Here is a 21,464-nt window from a genome sequence, read left to right as displayed (position 1 = left end):
GAACCAATTTTCATGGTCATGACCATGTGATTGTGAGAAGGCTCTCGGCGCTATGTAAAAAGGGTCATCTGATGTGCAAAAATCAGTTGGTCGTTGCACTGCATACAGCTTGTAAGCATGAACCGGACAGCGTTCTATGTCCTCTGGCATTGCAAACATTTTTGGTGTAACATCCCGTACATCTATTATGTTTGACCCTGTTCGCGTTTTTGTCTGGCGCTCATTCAGCGCCAGGTATTCCAGTCCACTTGATGATGTTTTAAGCTCGACATCACCCCATCTGCCAAAGAATGGATTATTATACATATGTCAGTATCATAAAATTGAAGTTTGCTGCATTTTTACTGAGTTTTTTTTAGATCTATAAATAAAAGCATGCTTAAAAATAATACAAACTTATTCCTATATTTTTAGCATTAGAAACAACCTTTCTCGCATAAATGATATATATCGTCTAATCGTCAATCATACGCTTTTTTCTGGAAATGAGTAATTTAATTCCTTTGGAAAGAACTCTATAAGCTTTGCTTTCGTTCCAATCCATTTCAATATTATAGACAACTTGTGTGTGTGTGTATATTCTGTGTAGTTTGTTTGTATATGTTGAATAAAATATGTTTAAATCAAAAGCATGCTTAAATGTTCTATATAAACACAACACTAAATTCATGTTTATGCAATATTTTATTAATTTTCTACGATAACACAAGACAAATGTAATGAAATATTCAAAAAAATCAAAAAAATCAATGCTTAATTGTGTAAGAAATGGCCCTTGTAGTTTTATTGGCAAAACACCTCATGTTAAATCAGCTCTTGAGGCACCGAGGAGTTCTGAGTTCGACTCTCAGCAAGGACCTTAGTTACCTTACCAATTTATTATCATTTTTAACTCAAACTCAATGAAATTAAAAGTAGTCCGTATTTCGCGGTCACGTGACCAACTGACTGTAGATTAACATCACGTGGTCTACTTACCTTATAAACTAAAATTTACACGCAATCTTGTTATTGGATCGATTTATATGCTAGTGACAGGATAAAATAAGTATGTGATATTACATAGTCAATTTAAGCAATTTGTTTTAACAATCAGAAGTCCATAATACAATACATATCTCATACATATATATGTGTGTGCGTGTTCTTTTAAGGTCATGGCCGTTCGAGGTACCATTTCATTCTTGTCTAGATTAGTACTTATATAATTTTATAGTGTTTTAGTTTTAATTGGTATGGGCTACTGCTATTATAAGTTGACCCTGTCAGTAACACTGTAATTCACGTTCAAAAGATTTCAGTACAATCTCTTTCAGAAACATATTGTATATGCATGTAGCCTATGATTTAATTAAGTGTTTTAGTTTTAATTGGTATGAGCTACTGCTATTATAAGTTGACCCTGTCAGTAACACTGTAATTCACGTTCAAAAGATTTCAGTACAATCTCTTTCAGAAACATATTGTATATGCATGTAGCCTATGATTTAGTTAAGTAATTAATTAATTAAGTAATTATTTTCAGAGCTATATTAGATGTCTGAAACGTTATAGTCCTCAACATAAAGACCATATTTTCATATATGCATATCCGAGACTGTTACCTGGGCCATCAAATACATATCAATTACATGCGAGTAGAAGGGGTTTATTTATACATTAAGAAATTCAGATGACGATAATTAAGTAACGGCATATGAGAGCGAGAAGTTCAGGTACCCATCCAAATGCAATTAATTTAACTATTCGTTAAAAAGACTATTGTTTTAGTTTTAACTATGCATGGCAAAGAAGTTATCGTTAGCATGCACCATTCTTAAACAGAACGACGCATTCCATTCCACTGTAAAAAGACATACAGAGGCCTCAAATAAGCTCAGACATGAGATAATATACCTAAACATTGGGGTTTAAAGGGAATAACTGCAGAAAATGGTGGAGAATTATGCAAAGCAACAGGGGTCAAAGTTTGCAAACTGCATATTTGGACACTTTCTTAATGCAAAACAATTATATTAATAATAGTATTTCGAGAAACGACACTCCGGCTGTACTTCTTTGGTAGGTAGAGATGGTGTGATGGATGATGTTCCTTCAAGACCGCAAGGATGCAGGGAAAAATATATATAGTTTGGCTGAATTACTGAGATGAAGTTAGAAATGTCTTTACACTCATCCATTTACATTGGCTATTGTTTAGTGTTTTTTTGGCTAAAAAGGGGAACTATTGCTTAAACGTTATTCATAAAGTCCAGGAGGATCAAATGTAGTAAAATGTATTGTTTACATATTTGACTGCACCGCATTCTTGCACGTGTTAGGATTCGCTCAACATCATTTAATACTGTGCATACATTCACACGCACGGGCTGTTCAATCGTTCGCGTACAGTACCGGCTGGTCGAGGATCTCAATTTCATTCTATGTTATTCTTAATTTGCAAATGCTATGAGGAACATAATGCGTGTACACTGTTAATGTACCGAATAAACCGTAGATATACATTGCATGTGGTTAATTTATACTGTCCGTTACTTATTTTGAGGATAATATCTAAATAAAATTTAAATAGGCATATCCGCATGCTTTGTTGCAATGTTCTTATACTATAACTATACGTATGTTTTATTAAGAATTTAATCACCAAATATATAACCAATAATAATAGTGTAAACGAATTTGGCTTATCTTAATAATTATATCGTAAATCGTCCCGATCGTGCTCGATGCATCATGGCAATTGACATTTGCAGACAAATAAATTTTGTCCACGTCTAATTATCCGTAAAAAATAGAGGGATCGGAAATGAGAAACAATTCACAGACATGCATGGGACCAGCAGTCTACGAGATGAAGACTATCAATATCAAGTCATTTTGGGGAAACTTTTTGCATCATTTATCTGTCTGAATATTGTTGTGAACAAGATGGATGGTTTTGTTTGTTCGAATAATACTATATAATGCTAAAAATAGATAATTTAAAAATGAAAATAATAATAAATATGAAAACAATACTACTAATAATAATAATAATAATAATAATAATAATAATAATAATAATAATAATAAAAATAATAATAAATATGAAAACAATAATAATAATAATAATAATAATAATAATAATAATAATGATACTACTACTACTACTACTACTACTACTACTACTACTACTACTACTACTATTACTACTAATAATAATAATAATAATAATAATAATAACAACAACAATATAAACATAATAAAACATTTATTGCTGTTATTGCCATCAACACAATATTGTATCTAATGTTTTAGCGATGATTTGAGTCACTACAGAATTGCATCTTAAGGTAAATATTATTGCAACCGTTCGTTTACTTTCAGATCAAGAGATCATTGACGACAATGTTTGAGGACATTTGACAGCCTTCAATCTCAACAAATGACGTAGATAGAAATCATTGAGTGCTCTTTATCCAGCCCAGTCTTACGTGTCCTCGCCGCTATCAGCATCACCGCCTTGTGATCGTGATAAATTGCTGACCAGCCTGATAGTCGAGATATAAAATGTGACGTACTGCCGACATAAATTAGGTTATACTCTCACTGTTCAAATAGCGCGTGTTAAGTAAATAACGCGCATTGAGGATTTACTGCAAGGACATTGCAAAATCAACTTTGTCAGATGGTAAAAAGGAAAGATCTTATATTGACATTCTCTTAAAATATCTAAAAATGAATTATATTCAAGTGTCAGCGTGGAATTTAAAGACAAATCGAATATTGGTTGATTTAAATTTACAAATATTTTGATGGGGTCTAATCGCCCAATCCATATAAGGAATAATTTAGAATTCTGTCGGTATATGTTTTAACAAACGTTTGAGTCATTTGTACTTGGTGTTAATATTCAAACTGCTACAACTGGAATGGAGTATAAATATTATTGAAGTTTGCGATAAACAATAAATGCCACTTTCTTATCTAAGATTTATGTGCTTCATTCGCATGAATCGTGACATAAAAATTAGCATTCAGTTCAGATAATGAGATAAACTTGAAGAATATGATACTATTCTACTTTCTAATTTATAACCACAGGGTGTGTTTAACACTGCGGTTTTGATAATTAGTCTATAAAGCTTCGGGACCAACTGCCTGGTTTGGGAGATCGGAATCGCTGTATAAATTAGTGAGTTGATTAGATAGGCGTTGGACTTCACTTGTGCTGGCGCCATAGAGAAAATAGATAAACACAACGAGAAATTCATATGTGGATAAGATGTATGCTCTCTTTTGCTATGTGTTATATGGATAATATCATTAAATATACATGGATGATAATGGAGTAAAACGGTTCAGTGGTTGGAATGGTATATTGGCTTGAACGAATTATTTTGAAAACTATTTACAACTTTTTAACCATTATTTTTGACATAGTTATTGAAATTGCAAGGTGAAAGAAAAATGTACAATACCACGAAATATGTTGAAAGTAATCGGATGGAGAGCTTGGACGAATTGAACGACCGTTATGCGAGAACATTACTTCCGCTTACAGTTATATTTGGCTTCTTTGCCATCTTCGGATTCCTTGGAAACATTTTAATTCTAGTCGTGTTTTCTTTGAGTCGGGATTACAAGCGGAATAATTTCAAAGTGTTCGTCCTGACCCTAGCTGTGATAGATCTGGTGATATGTGTAACTTTGATACCTGCTGAGATGGTGAAACAGAGGAAATACTTTGAGTTTGGGTACGTGGTAACGTGCAAAGTGAAGTGCTTTTTCAACGTGTTTGGAGCATCTTCCTCGTGTCTTGCCCTCTTGGTCATCTCAATAGATAGGTTTAGAAAGGTGGTGCAGCCATTCAAGAAACAAATGTCACCAGCCATTGCAGTAAGAATTTTGATAGCTGTTGCGTGTGTATTTCCTATACTTTTAGCTATACCCGGAACTATTATGTGTGGAATAAAAACAACAAATATGACAAACATACATGGAGGAAACACCACCATACATCTATGTGAAACGGAGGAAAAGTATGAGAAATCCATATGGAGAACAGTCTATAAATTTACATTCATTTTTTTACTGGTCGGAATTTCAGTGACGTATATAGTGTTGTATATATTTGTGATGAAAGAAGCAGCGAAACAAATGAAAGCTATATCTATGCAACGCAAGCATTCGTCCTATGACACGGTGTTTACCTCTGGAATTTATAATCAAAATACAATTGTTCATGAAACACCGATAATACACCGAAAGCAAATAGAAACGCATGAAAATGGAACAAATGGCATGCCGATATCCAATCATGTTGAGGACGATTCGCAATCATATGGCACGCTACAGAACGGGGCTTCGAAACGTAGCAAGAACAACAAGCAGACCAGCAGAATAAATGATCGACAAAAAAAAACCAGACATTTCCCTACAAAAACCATTATTTGGTTTATATTGACCATTGTGTTCATTGTTACGTATATTACGCACAATTTACTGACTCTGAAAGTTGAAAAGATTGTCAATATGTCACCAAGTGAGTTTACGCTGTTTTCGTTTTTCTTTCGTATATATTTCTTAAATCATGTTATTAATCCAATCGTGTATGCTATATTCGTCAAACGATTCAGAAGTTCTTGCAGAAATGTATTTCCTCTTATATTATCTAAACTTAGACAATATTTTGAAAGATAATACAGCGAACTCGCAATAAACATGGTATTAAACGGATAGAAGTCCGATACATCTTTGCAATATTTAGATTTCTTCTATGAGAGCATTGACGTCGAGTGAAACTTTATATTTTCTATACTTGCCAAACGATTTAGATGCCCTTTCAGAAATGTGCTTTTTTATAATATGTTAGCCAATGTAAGACAGTATTGTGCAAGATAACTGAGTACTTAATGGAAATGTTTCAGCATTATTAAATAAAATCATACTAATAAGCGTATACAATTGATTAATTGTTTAATAACAGTACTGTATGCAAATGTTTTTTTTTCGCGTTACAATAGTAAACAAAAAATACCTGCCTGAACAAAATCGACTTTTTTCATTGTCAATTCTTGCAAAATGAAATCGCAACATTACAAAAGCGTAGTGTTGTATGTACAATTGAGAAAAGAGCACCACACATGTTGTTGTTAACATCGTTTTAGTGCCTTCATTCGACTTAAAATGAAAATAAAAGTTGTCCTTATCATTGCATACGTATGATTATTTTTGGTATACGTGTATATGTATCAGTTGGAGCTTCCAACTGACTACACTCGCTTGTAGGATTGCATTTATTTAAACACAGATAAAGTGCAATAAACACCTATCGAATTCAGCATCATGGCAATGATAATTCACAATTATTGTTAACACGTGCAGTTTACAAAAATATACAAAAACAATCTCTCTTGTACAACATATGGATTAGATTTGATTGATTTTGTTTACATACAAAGAGTTTCATACATACAGGACCAACATAATCCCAGGACAAACATACACCCACGCTTTAACCTAAATAAAATGAACATATTGTAACGACGTACTCAGTCAATGCAAAAAATCAGGTGAGATGTTGAAGTACAACAAACACCGAGTTGAATGTTAAACTGTTTATAGTGTATTCTTATAACTTTGAATCATGAACATCAAACACATGTATAGTTATCAGGTAACAGTTGAATGGGCTCTCGTTTTCTATATTTGGTAACAATTAACTATCTTTCGTTATAACAACTTGTTATTTATGTAAGGCCTACTTACTATTGAGACCTTATCGAATTTACGGGTATTCACAAACCCATCCGAGCTAAAAGTCAAGCTCAAACATATGGGTGTAACCTAAACCAAACGAGCTATCTAACATCAAAAGTCAAGCTAGGCTCAAAACTCGCACTCTCGATATCGAACGGAACGCTGTTTATATAGAGAACAGGAGATGCCCACGTGTTCAGAACTGACCAATGGCTGCCGGACCGGTGAAACGTCCAACTGATTACCGGAGGGCCGGTGAAACGCTGACCAATCACCGAAGGACCGGAGAAACGCCCTGACAGAACAGAAGGACCGGTTGGGCGGTACTCACAGTGCTAACCGGGCGGTCCGGCAGCCATGCCAGTTTGTTTACAATATTGAAATACAACTTCAAGACATAAATCAAGCATTTACGAAGTGGCTCAAAATATGAATGATTATTATACGGACAACTATGAATAAATAATGTTTATCTGGTTACGAAGATGATGAAACAGTTATACTCATCAGTTCAAATACATTCAACACGTATATGTAAGGTGGATTGAGAACCCATCTTGTATGTACATAGCAACAGAAATAAAAGGATTGGATGGAATTTAAACAGACATGACCTAAGGTAAGTGTAAATCATATCGTAGTCTTTAAATATATCTCAGTACTGTATATAAGTTCCACAAAAAGATGGCAAGTAAATGTCCAGGTGAGTAACCGGTAAATTGACAGGGCCATTACAATATTCACTAAATTCGACCCACTATTTGGACTAGCGGTAAGATTAATGTAGAATCAAACCAATCAACGCATTTATGAAGTAAACTTGCGTCTTAATATATGTTTTTGTTCTTCAAGCTGCCTCAAAGTAAGAAGTAAGAGCACACAACGTTTTTTTACGTTTAGAGACGCCATGAACCACCCAAAATAATGACTAATGTTGATCTCTGTAAACGGATTTACTGTTAAGTCCTTAAGATAAAGCTCTAAACGATTGTAAACCAAAAGATTGTAGTACTAGACAATGTGCAAATACAATATTTATTAACATATGGCGTGTTTTTGTCGTTAATTGGCTTGCGTTAAAAGCGCATTTTAATACAACTGGAAGGTAACGAATACAGGCACGTGAAGAGTTCCCTGGCGCTTGAAAAGTATGCATACTAGCCAAATAAAGTGTTTCCATGTTTCAAGATAATAAGACGAGAATTAATTTTCAGATTATTTACGTATTGAGATATAAATCTTACGTTGAACGCATAGAGGATGCAAAATCCTTTAAACCGTCATATTTCCGAGTTTGTTTTTTTCCAAACCATCATGGGCTATTATTTAGCTGCTGTTAAAGATAGAAAACAATAGCCCTTAGTCTAGCGACAAGCTAGAGTGCAAGTTAGGCTTTACACGGTGATGAATAGAAAATATTCTCACTGAATTGTAACAGAGTGGACATTTTGAATGTTATAAAATGCCCTTGATGTTAATGAATAGTTTCAATTGAATGCAACAAAAACATTGATTTATATATATGCAATAATATCACATAATAAGGTTTGTTTGCGTTCTGATATAGCCATCACATTCTTATTTGAATTACTGTTTAGTTTAGTTAAGTTAATTTCATTATATATTGGACAATATGTACATGCGTAATCAAATTATAAAGATTAATTGTAATACGACTACGTCATAGGTAACAAGACATGATAGATAAACAAAGACGCTATGTGTTTTAGCCATACTATAAATGAAAGGACTTCGTAATTCAAACGCCTCAAATGCCTCATGTATATAAAACACATGTGAATACGTTCTGGTTCCGCTAAACGCTTTAAGGTCAGAATGCCAAAATGGTAGACAAGTATTATCAGCTCTTCTTAAACCTTATCTTTGTAGCAAATGTCTTATCATGTAAGCCCTACACTTATAATCTGGGTTTGCCTTTAAGTGCAAACGTATATCATACTTTACAAATACTTTTACTGATCATTGTTTCAATCTTAAACCAATATTTTTCGGACATGTACTAACCATTTTCATAATAATAATGTTATTCCAAGTTCACCATAGACAAAACTATTTTGAGTCTGTAGTCTGACGTTTATCAATTCTTTAAAAAAATGTAAATTTCATTCTTTGGATTTGAGGACTATAACTTAGATCCCATATTTCCGACTAGTTACTTAGGGCTTGATAAGTTAGTTTTATCGAAAGGATCCAATCTCTACTTTACTGAAATGCAAGGTTACTTAGATAAACAACATTTCAGCCTAAAACCTGCCTTCTCAGACAATGCATGATACACTTTTGTGAAAGAAGCTCTAGGTGTAACAATTATACCATGACATGTAAATCTTTTCACTATGTCTAAGTTTCTAGCCTTATACATAAATATCACATTTCTACTTAATCGTCCGCCTTTTATAGGCACAATGCATTTAATGGATACCTTGGTATACAATTGAGATAAACATAACCGGTTTTAGAGAACTTCTTTATAGAGTTGTCAGGCTTAATATTCTAAAGTATTTATATGATTCATATCGACTGACTTAAGTTCTGCTACAAACGGTACAAAGTCATTATAGTATCCTTCATTACAGATATATAAATATATTCTTTCTTTCTTTTTAAAAGTATACCACTAATTATGTTCATAGATTACACCTGATATGACTTTGGTTTGTTGTAGTCTTCTTTGTATATTATAAACTTAAATATATCTCTGCTTATTTTTTTCATCCTATGTTTTTCCGTGCTTTTTACAGACTCGAGTCTTAAATGTACGTCGTGATATTCATTTCTTTAATCAAAAATGCCTTAACACAATCCTTTACAAATATATCAATTTGACCAGAAGCAGCGTCTGCTACAAATTATCATGTGTGTAAACCACGTATTTGATTGTAGTAGAAAATCATAAAATATTTAAAACCAGTCTTATACTCAGACTTATGAGGCTAATTAATATGGGTCAAGTTGATCTAATTGATATGGTGTGTATTCTAAAATGCTGTAAAGAAACTCATAACCTGAAAAAGCAGAGTATATTGTCACAAAAATATATTCGACAATGTTGGGACTGATATTTCGGATAACGAAGATGAAATAAGCTCTTTTTATTTCAGTCCAATAGATTTCTGATGGGTTTAAAATATGTCTTAATAGAGCGACGAGAAGTTCAATGATAATGTTCTTGCGTTAGTCTTGCATGTTTCAATTAGGAAATAATCGCAATACGACCAGCATAACACGATACCCCTCCCCTGAGTATTTGATTGTGAGCCTAATACTACAAAACCTCTGCAATTAATTATCGCCACACATCACTTTGTTATAAAAGAATGTCACCGCAACACGATAGCTATGGTTGGCTAGGAAAATACCACATAATGACCAACCTATCAAATTGACATCAAGGTCAGTAGGCTTGGAGGTCATTTTTAAGTATATGCATGTGGGAGGACGGCATGAGCATCGTATGAAACTGACCAAGTACATCTTTGGATAAAAAGGATCTGTCACAAGTCGTATAACACAATTATATTTAACAAGTTCTGGGAAAAGCGAACTACATGCACTGGCGTGCTTAATAAAGTATTTCCTGGACGCGTTGAAAACAGGGTATTATTTTTTATCACATCTTTTTTCTAGTAAAACATAACAAGTAAGACATATAATAAACTACCTGTTCCACGTGCGCTGATGATGAGCCGAATACCACAAACCGACAAAGCAATGCCTTTTCCAGCGCTACAGAAATGTATATCCGGATAATGTATAAAAAATATACATCCGATTGTTTAAATTCCACTTATAGTTAGAGTGTATACTAAGATGATATACAGTAAGAAACACGGGATAAGCACTAGGCTATGAGTGATTTTTTCACATTTTCTTTTTATGATTTAGATTAAGAATGGACTACTTATTCAAATATATCTTTATTATATAAACATATAAGAAATAAACATATGACTTGCTGGAGTAATACCATTTCAGCAATTATTCTTTCAAATCAGTTTAAAAACATTCTGAGTGATCATCGTGTTATATTACAAAAGTGAAATACTGAAAATTACGTGATGGTTATAATAAACTAGAAACAATATATAGCAAGTGATAAAATGATATATAGTTACAAATTACAAACTATTTATTTACACAGCATATTATTTGTTATATTATGAATGAAATATCGAGAAACACCTCAAAAAGAAAATAAATTTAAAAGTATATATATACCATTTTCATTTCTGTATCGCAAAATAAGAATAATATGGCTCAAATAGAATGGAGTTAAAACTAAATGTCTATTGGTATCTGTAAATATAAAGATTTCTACACAGTTACGTCTGAGCGTGTGACATGAATTTAGTTGTCAAATGTCTTACAATATGCCTTCAACAGTTGTTACGAACATGATGTTGGTGTATGATCTTGGTACTCCTGCACGTGCTTCTTTAAATTGCTGTCAAGCATCAGTCACTACTTTAAATGTATTTTGTGCTTAGAACAAACCTTTTCCACATCCGTAATGCAACTATGCGTCATATGATCCTTTAATATAAGGTACTGATAAAATCGTGTTATACTTACCATTGCGAGATGTTAACGCTAAAAGGATCTAAGTGAAATTAATTGAGAAAGCAGAAACAATCTTTCCGCTTTCACCAAATAATTATAAAAGTGATTAATTGATATTTTCTAAGTATCTGGGTAAGTCACACGTTTTATGACATTGTCATTAAACCAATAAATTATGAAATATAAAACTTGGCTATTGGATTGTAATTTGAAAAAGCGTTATACAATGTGTATTATATTGACTGTGGTGCTAAGAGCTATTTAATGATTCAATAAAAAAATCCGGCTATAATGGGTAGAAGCAATTATATTTAATACACAAATTAAATTACATTAAATGGAACATAAACTTATTTATTTCACGCAGTGCACAACCATTACATTTTAAAAGAAATGCCCATTAGCCGTTGTTATGTCTTTTGTCTTTTAGCGTTGCGTCCCTTTTTTGTGTATGATCCTTTATAGACAAAAACTGCTGTTCCGTTTTTTAGATGTAAATGTGTTATCATTATGAAGGTTTTAATATATATCAAAAATAAAAATGAAATCAAATTCAAATGAAATGGCGCGGGTTGTCGGTAAATGTTTGGTATAAGCAGAATTTATTTTAGAAACTAGTACGTCAAACATGACCTCTCAATCGGATACAAAACGAAATGTATCTTATATACCAATTTACTCGGGTACGATTTAATCACGATTTTGAAGATTTGATGATTAAAAAACGCCACGCGTGTGTCAAAGTTAAACCAGCGCTGAGATTAAATGTTGGCTTGGTTGCGAGCAATACCAAGCGCCTATGGGTGGAAGAGCAATGCGAAATATACGAAACAAACTTTTTTTCTAATACTACAATGATTTATCAATGGAACACCGTCTTTTCTCACAGTCGCTTATTGTTGAATGTATGTACGTAGGGATAGAGCCCATTTGACAGAGATAAAAAACGGAATCGCACGATTTGGATTAATCTGACCAGCTTACCAGTGGTACACGGGGTCTCACGAGTATAAAAATGTATTATAAATTTCTGTCACGGACGCATGTAGACTACTGGGCATGAACATTGTCGATTTAATTTTAAATTTTCAAATATATATTAGGGATAAAAGCAATCGCAAGCCACCATGGTTAACCCTCCCGGTCTGACCTACCCTACAGTATAATGCAGGTTGGTCGGTTATACTATCCTCATTGCCTGATCAATTTGTAATGAATATACCAAGGATGTACTTCATTCATCAATAGACTGTGCCTTAAATAATGATAACCTTTAAATCCAGCGTACCTTCATTACAAAGTCGAAACTTGAACACTGTTTTGTTTTGTATGATATGTAAATTTTATAACACGCATAATAATATATTTATTAAGTAGGATATGAATAAGTATCATTTTAAAAAAGTAAAAGGCTTAACCGGTTGCATTTAATCTCTGTTGTAGCACAACGTCGACAGACAATCAATTATAGCAAATAAATATTGGGTATTTAATCCGTTTAGACTTCTCTTGTAGCAAATATCAAATTATTGCAACGAAATATTGCTGAATTGTTTAACACCATATTATTTCGCTATATATTATCTCACACAACATTGCCTAAGTTTCAATAACAGCATTGGAGCCACATTTCTGCAAGAGCTCCTAAACCTTTTGACAAATAAAGCATACACAATTGGATTGATAACATGATTTAAGAAGTATATGCGAAAGAAAAACGAAAACAGAGTAAACTCACTTGGTGACATATTGACAATTTCTCCAACTTTTAGAGTCAGTAAATTATGCGTAACATACGTAACAATAAACACAATAGTCAATATAAACCAAATAATGGTCTTTGTTGGGAGATGTCTGGTGCTCTTTGGTCGACCATATCTGTTACAGATCTGTTCGATACTCCCCGTATGGTTCGAACCACCATTCTGCAGCGTACAATTTGATGGCGAACCGTTATTCATTAGAATGGGCACTGACATGTTACTTCCAGTATTCTCATTTATCCCTATTTGTTTACGGTTGGTCTCCGGTGTATCATTACAAATTGTATTTTGAAAATAATTTCCAGTGCTAAACACCGTTTCAAGCGAAGAATGTGTTCGCTGCACTGAGATAGCTTTCATTTGTTTAGCAGCTTCTCTCATCACAAATATATACAGCACTATGTACGTCACTGAAATTCCGACCAGTAAAATGATGAATGTGAATTTATAGATTGTTCTCCAAATGGATTTATCGTACTTATCTTCTGTTTCACATAGATGTATAGTCGTGTTTCCTCCATGTATATTCGTCATATTCGTTGTTTTTATTCCACACATAATAGTTCCAGGTATAGCGAAAAGTATAGGGAATACACAAGCAACCACTATCAAAACTTTTACTGCAATGGCTGGTGTCATTTGTTTCTTAAATGGCTGCACCACCTTTCTAAACCTATCTATTGATATTACCAAGAGGGCGAGACACGAGGAAGATGCCCCAAACACGTTGAAAAAACACTTCACTTTGCACGTTACTACGTCTCCAAACTCAAAGTATTTCCTCTGTTTCACCATCTCAGCGGGTATCAAAATTAAACATATCACCAAGTCTATCACTGCAAGTGTTAGAACGAACACTTTGAAATTATTCCTCTTGTAATCCCGACTCAAAGAGAACACGAGTAGAATTATAAGATTACCGAAAAATCCGAAAACGGCAAGGAACCCAAAGGCTATTGTAAGCGGAAGTAATGCTCTTGCATAACGATCGTTCAGATCGTCTAAGCTCTCTGTCTGATAATCTGTGTTATTCTTCATGTTCTCTTTCAGTCCTTGTCAAACTGTAATTATTCAGTTAGTGTCAGTGATTTTCCTTATGTGTTTCTGACCAACAAATGCCTTGCCAAGGCCAAATGGCGCATTTTGCACTTCACAAACACTGTATTTCCAACAAGTATATACATTATTCAGGATATAAATTCCTATAAGTGTTGGTCTATTTTTCCCATGGCGCAAACTTAAAATTCAGTGCCTTTACAATCAATTCATAAATATATACATATATTCCAATATTTCACATCTGACATTTATCCCGTCTTCATTGAATAAGCGATAAGACAATTTAATTTCACAAAGCGCGGTGTAAGTTGAACGGGATAGGTGTCATCGATATATCTTGCTCATTTAAAATATTCATATATTTGTCATGATCTGTGTGAATAAAATCATAAAACTTAGATACGTAAATGACACTCTTAAATGAAATTTACACTCCATTGTTATTGTAGCATTTCAAATCCTTATACCAAGTACAATCATAAATTATGTAACTTGAATACTTTTAAACGACGTTTATGTGCTTTTTTCACTCAGTGCATATGCTTCATTTATGAGCTTTAGATAACTGAAACAAAGTCTAGATTAATAACACAACTATGAAACCAGCAGTTGAAATAATTTGAATTATTGTTTTGGTTTTCAAATCTAATTTCTTCCATCTTCAATCCTCTACAATCTTTATGAATGTTCACACACAACAATTGGTAAATCCTCTACGCTTTATACTTTTCAACATCTGTCAATTGAACTATCGGCAGAAAAGCATGTTGTAAAGCAACTCTATTAGGCTGGTCAGCACTGATAGCGCGATGATCGAATATAATCAGATAATTGAGAATGGGCGCCGAGCGTCGGCTGTAAACGAATTTATTAACCATAAAACTAATATTTATTATAGAAATTCACTACCGATTAAATCCAATTCGATGATATAGTATCAGTAGTCGAATTTGTACTGTGTCCGATTATTCAACACCATTTTTGGGAATAACCGAACGGATATGTAAGAGAAAAGGACGCTCAATGATTTCATTGATTGTATTTGTTTTTACCAAATTTTATCTAAGTATATAACCATAATCAGTCTCTTGTATCTGCAATAACGTTTCTTAATTCCAAACTATCTGATAACAAAACCCGTCCTCAAAAACGATGTATTCCTTAATCCAACTCTGCTTAAGATAGCAAACATGTTGTTGTTATTTTTTCATTTAGAAAGTGACACATGAAAATAAATTGATAGTGATATTATTCATAAAGTTATGTCCTGATTTCGAATTATTATCTGAAATATCTTATTTCCGATTTCCATATTTGTTACGGATAATTATTAATGAACAGCTATTTGTTTCTTGTCTGGGAACCACATTTGTCCTAATGGATTACGCGCGTACGTGTGATATATGTCACAGTTATAATTGTCTACCAATATGGTATCCAAACTGTACTGTATTGTATTGGTCGGAATATGTAATACCAAATATTGTTTTTAACCGGATTGTATGTGAAAAAAATAAAATGTATTTGCTTATAATTCAGTTCACAAATTGTCCCACTTCTTATAATCATCCCAGTAATATACACTCTTTATGAAATTATATATTACCCTAATTGTGCTAACGAGGATCATTGAAGCTTGCTTCTTACTGTCTTAAAATAGGCATGCAATGACGAAGACATAATGGACCCACGACATTGTCCTTGGTGAGGTTAAGGCTTTGCATTCATGTTATATTGTAGTGCACACACTGCAAGCGCAGCATATCGCACACGTTATCTTAATCGAGCGGCTGTTAGCGTTAACTGAACTCAGGGCCGTTTGTGTTGACATTGTTTAAAAGTTCCAAGGCCAAACCCCAAGTATTTAAATCCATAACAAAACATTTGTGGTGATATTTTTTCAAGTCATGTAAACAGTTCTTGTACATATATTGTATATATTGTAGACCGAATACCATATGTTTTAAATTTGAATGAATCCGAACTTTTTGAAAAGCGTTGGTGCAAAGGGAGAGGTTCATTCATTTAAACCAGAGATTGATGATGTACTAAAAGCACCGATTATATTTGAATATATATATGTGCCGTACATAAGTAACATAATGAACTTTATAAATTGATAAACCTTTAATATGTACTTCCATTTTTCTGCATGCTTCCTGTCTTCTGTGTATATCCTCCAACCAATATGGCATGTTTGTATACTACATACAAAATAATGATATTCGGTAGGTACAATATACGTATATGGCTCATTTAAAAAAGAATTGAATGTCCACAATATTCCACGATCAAGTGCACACCATATCATTACTAAACAGCGGCGCGCCTGAATCATTTGTAATTGTATGGCCATATATTCATATTAGCCGTCGACATGTAAATGTCTTTCATTAGTTTGGTCAGGAAATGTTACACTTGGAGCAAGCGTGAGAGATGAACCCTCCGGTAGGATATGTTTAAAAATTCAGCAGTGAAAAAGCACTTTTCCAGCTATCTGACCGCCGACATTCAGTGAATAAACGATATTTCTAACTACCCATAGAAGAGTAGTTGCCAAAACGTTCTGACGTATACCTTAATACTCAATGTACTGCACTTTCATTTGCTATTTGAGTATAAATGGGAGAGGTGACCCTTCCGGTAGGATATCTTTAAAGATTACAGCACTGAAAGAACCATTTTCAGCTTTCTGATCGACGACATTCAGTGAATTAACCGTGAATTTTAACCATTTTGCCAGTTCACAATACATTTAATGCGATGTCATTTCAAATACTGCGACACTCAAGAGATTTGTCAACGTAATAAAGTTTATGGTTATAAACAGACCCGATTTAATGCACAATTTTCAATAAAACCAATCCCATTCAATTTATTTCAGCGTTATTACACTTTATGCAAGTCTCGAGAGATTTATTAAACAGAATATATGATCATTCTCCTAGGACCTTATATTTGCACATCATACAGTAAATGTTAGTGTTACAAATTGCAAGCGAAATACACTTCATCTCACTATCAATATTAAGAAGAAGAGAAGGCAGCTTAAATATAAGCGTTGTGGAAATTTCGAAAAGCTAAAATCAAAGACACCGCGTGACTTTTGGCGGTATTTTAAAAGTAATGGTATCTCAAGAACAAAAAGTATTCCATTATCTGGTTTTAAATCGCATTTTGAGACGATGTATTCTGAGATGAATTTTAACCTACATGCAGAATCAGAAGATTTTAATAGGTCTCATGATTCTGATGAAAATGACCCCGAAAATTTAGACGCTGTTTTTACGTTTGATGAAGTATGTAAAGCTATTAAAATTCTTAAAAGTAGGAAGTCTGCTGGAGAAGATAAGCTGCTAAATGAGTACTTTATTGAAGCTAGCGATATTTTAGCTGCCTTTATTACAGATATACTCAAGAATTCTAGATTGTGGAGTGTGAACTAAAGGCATTATTATTACTATGCATAAAAAAGGAGATAAAATTGATGTAGCGAATTACAGAGGGATAACTTTGTTGAGTAACTTTGGGAAACTATTTACTTGTGTTCTAAACCAGAGGATAACTACCTGGTTTGAGGAGAATAATACCATATCTAATGCGCAGTTTGGATTAAGGAAAGGAAGGTCCACTGTCGAGGCTGTTTTTATTCTCCATTCACTTATTGAAATTTATTTAAATGCAAATAAACGTTTGTATTGTTGTTTTATTGATTTGAAACGCTGTTTTGACTCGATATATATAAATGCGTGGTGGTTTAAGCTAAAAAAAATTGGCCTCAATGGTAAAATACTGAGAATCATATGCAATATGTATCAATATGTCGAGCATGTGTCAAAGGATGTGATGGATACTCAGAATACTTTGACATAGCATTAGGCTTAAGGCAGGGGGAGATAATTTCTCCCATAATGTTTTCATTGTACATCGAAGACCTAGAGATATATTTACAAAATAATAATAAATTGTGGCATAGACATTAATGATTTATGTCTTATACAGTTATTTTTTGCAAACGATATGTGTATACTAGGCGCGACACCACAAGATCTACAAACCTCGTTAGATATGCCTTTTGAATATTGTACAACCTTGGGCTTAGAAGTAAACGTTGATAAGACGAAAATAGTAGTATTTAGAAAAAGAGGTGCCTTAAAAAGAAATGAGTTATCGACATACTGGTACTGAAACCGTCGTAAATGATTTTAATTATCTAGGGGTCACGTTAAATTATACTGGTAATTTTAATCTTAATATACAGGCTTTGCATGGAAAGGCATTGAAAGCAATGAGTAAGCTGCTAAGCAAGCTTAAGCAATATGTGACTATGCCAAAAGTAGCGTTACAGTTATTCGATGCGTTTGTTTCCCCCAATTGTTTCATATTGGTGTGAAGTTTGGGGCTTTAGTAAATCTAAACTTTTAGAAAATATTCATTTTAAATGTTGTAAAACATTACTTGGTGTTAGACAATCCACTAGCAACGTTGCTGTATACGGAGAGCTAGGGCTAGGGCGTTTTCCACTGTATGTATATAGATATATTAAAATAATTAAGTTTTGGTTCAAGTTGTATCAAACGGACAACATCGGGAGACCATCGAAAAAATCTGCAGAATAAATGATAGACCACAGAAAACCAAACATGTTCCTACAAAGACGATTATTTGGTTTATTTTAACTATTGTGTTTATTGTTGCGTATTGTACGCATAATATACTGACTTTGAACGTTGGAAAGATTGTCAAACAATTCCGAAGTTCTTGTAGAAATGTGTTTCCTATGTTGTTTTCAAAACAGAGGCTATGATATGTAAGATAAAATAGTGTTCTATAAATAAATATTGAATCACTGAGGACGATTGTAATTTCCTGTGTTCGTTTGGAAGAGAAATACCCAAAACGATTATATGCTCAGAAATATAATAATTTCTTAAAATGGGCATACTGTCCACAAAATAGTTTTAACGCAACCATTATAGACTGTATCTTTTACTCTATCGGGGTAAGACATAAGATATCAAATCTAGTGTCAATTTCAGCAATATTTAAATTACTACCGGACTCAGTCTCTTTAAAAATGGGAGTTTAAACAACGTAATATGTGAGTATGGAGCGATATTTTATTGCGGCACCCACACAACTTCTTTAATACCAATGCTAAAATAAATACTAAGCCAATAGTCGAAAATTCAAAAATAAAAACTGTTTAAAGACAACGCTACCAGATGCCGAGGCTCAAGTCGAACGTACGGTTTGGTCTAGCAGCGAAAATCAAGAAGTTTTCTGTTTCTTTTTATGCTCAAATTTAAGAGAGAAAAATATTAAATGGGCGTAAATTGCAAATTCGCGTGAGAAACAGAACGCCTTGATATCATCTTTAAGACGCCATTTCAAATTCTAGCATAGTGAATGTTCCTTAATATTATTTAGCAACATAGAAACCAAAACCAAACCACTGTAAGAGCAGTAAAATGTCACTGAAAATAACATGATATTTTACCGAAAACACATACTAAGATATGAACGTATTTGATAATACTTTACATGAATTTCATTGTTTCGAGCTTCAAAACATTTATCCCATCTGATTGCTTTTTGTCAGTGGCGTTTTAATTGTATGGTGTATTTTCATAGGAGGTTCGGGGTCATGTCCACCTCGATAATATTGATTTAGTTTACAATGCTATTTTCCAGCATATTAAAGACCAATAACCCAACAATTCATGCATTCATGTGCAAATTAGGAAAACATTGTGGTATTGGCTTTTATTCTCTTTGTAAAATACCTCTGGCAGCTTCAACATGCATTACATCCTTTGTCATCCTCTCAAACGGTTCTATCAACTCAATAACTGTGGCTGTCACCGATAGTATTTAAGCTTCTCTTTGTAAACGGCTTTTCTTGTAAATTGTTAATTGTTTATAGCTCCGGTTAATACTATTAATGATGATATGCGGAAACATTTTATTCAGATTATGATAGTTTTATTTCTTTATTAATCGAATGTATTTGTATTAATAAGTTCACAAAATGTTAATTTAACCCAATGTCATAGTGAACATGGCCATGCTAATTAATCTAGATTAGATTTAGTTACTTATAAGTGAGTATTTAAGTCTGATGATTTATATTTGAAATAATATTTTATCCATTGGGATAGCAGTATTTCTCAATGGCGGGTATATTTAAAAAAAAGTCTAACTAGACATATCAAGACCGAAATATTTCCAAGGAAGTTAATTATAAATGGAATACCTGACTTATTCACCTGAGCAGTATCTAAAAACAAATCATTAGTTAAGTAGGTACATCTGCATAAAGATAATCAAATGGACCGCCAACTTTCCTGATTAAACTTTCCTGATTAAGAACCAATCGACATGAACCATCCGACATTGATTCAGTGGTAAAGGTTTCATCAGTTGATTTAGTTTGATATGAAAAAGAAGAAGTCGACTTAAACAAGCGCTTTTTCTCAGCTATGTGTATTAGAGGTATGCAAGAAACGGGAGAGTATTAACCAAGACGTAGAAATGAACTGTAGCAGTTGCGTATAACAGAAAAAGATACCTTGAATCAATTGATATTGAATTTGAAAATTGTGACAGTTGTCATCATAAACATAACTGCAAGTAATGCTTTATATTTCAAATGAGTATTATAATGACATAGCAAAAATAAATTAAATATAAAGCTGTCTGAAGGTTTTCCACCGTTTTTATTATCAGTATTATCTATGAAAATACATGACGGACATATTCTATCTGTGTTTTTACTGAAATGTCAAATCGTGTGGTACCGGTGCCAGTAAACTGATTAATGGTTATTATTATTATTATTATTATTATTATTATTATTATTATTATTATTATTATTAAGTTAATTAAACATAATAAATATTGCGCTCAAACATTGCAGGAATACAATATAAATGGTATCAAGTATAATGTTTGAATAACTAAGTATACCATAATAGTGTTTGTATGAAATAGTGCATTGAAGTGCATTATTTCATATTGTTTCTCGGAAATTGATACAAAAAATTAAATTTAACAATGTTAGATGAAGCGCCCGCTGGACGCATTCCCGTGTCAATTCGCAAGTGTGCATGATACCGATAGTGAATAGAGAATGATGAGCAAACCTTTCACTTATGCCACTAATACTGATTTTTTGTCCGCTTTGAGCTTGATTGACGGTTAATATTTTGCATGACGTATCTAGCATATCAAAAGGAGAGTTCGTGCTTGTATTTTATCGTTGGGATTGGTATGAGCCTTTTTTACAATAAACATGTACGCTTGTCGCAAACTGATTAA

The 21,464-nt window shown here is 33.2% G+C and overlaps 3 protein-coding genes across 3 annotated transcripts in view; 2 read left to right on the top strand and 1 right to left on the bottom strand.

Annotated features, from left to right (window-relative positions):
• LOC128223118 (cholecystokinin receptor type A-like) overlaps positions 1 to 3,502 on the top strand; it is a 34,696-nt gene extending 31,194 nt beyond the window's left edge. The window contains exon 3 of the mRNA XM_052932378.1: positions 3,367 to 3,502. Coding sequence (XP_052788338.1) covers positions 3,367 to 3,395 — 29 coding nt within the window. The 3' untranslated portion in view covers positions 3,396 to 3,502. The remainder of the gene's footprint in view (positions 1 to 3,366) is intronic.
• Positions 3,503 to 4,307: 805 nt separating this feature from the next.
• On the top strand, positions 4,308 to 5,915 carry LOC128224930 (cholecystokinin receptor type A-like). The gene has a single exon (XM_052935033.1). It carries the CDS (start codon positions 4,450 to 4,452, stop codon positions 5,680 to 5,682), a length of 1,233 nt encoding a protein of 410 aa, XP_052790993.1. The 5' UTR covers positions 4,308 to 4,449; the 3' UTR covers positions 5,683 to 5,915.
• Positions 5,916 to 12,753: 6,838 nt separating this feature from the next.
• Positions 12,754 to 14,123, bottom strand: LOC128223472 (cholecystokinin receptor type A-like). Its single transcript, XM_052932751.1, has one exon. It carries the CDS (start codon positions 14,121 to 14,123, stop codon positions 12,903 to 12,905), a length of 1,221 nt encoding a protein of 406 aa, XP_052788711.1. The 3' UTR covers positions 12,754 to 12,902.
• Between the last annotated feature and the right edge of the window lie 7,341 nt (positions 14,124 to 21,464).

The sequence above is a fragment of the Mya arenaria genome, chromosome 17, assembly GCF_026914265.1.
Source record: "Mya arenaria isolate MELC-2E11 chromosome 17, ASM2691426v1".
NCBI lineage: Eukaryota > Metazoa > Mollusca > Bivalvia > Myida > Myidae > Mya > Mya arenaria.
The sequence above is the reverse complement of the archived record's forward strand: the minus strand, read 5'-3'. Positions and strand labels throughout refer to the sequence as shown.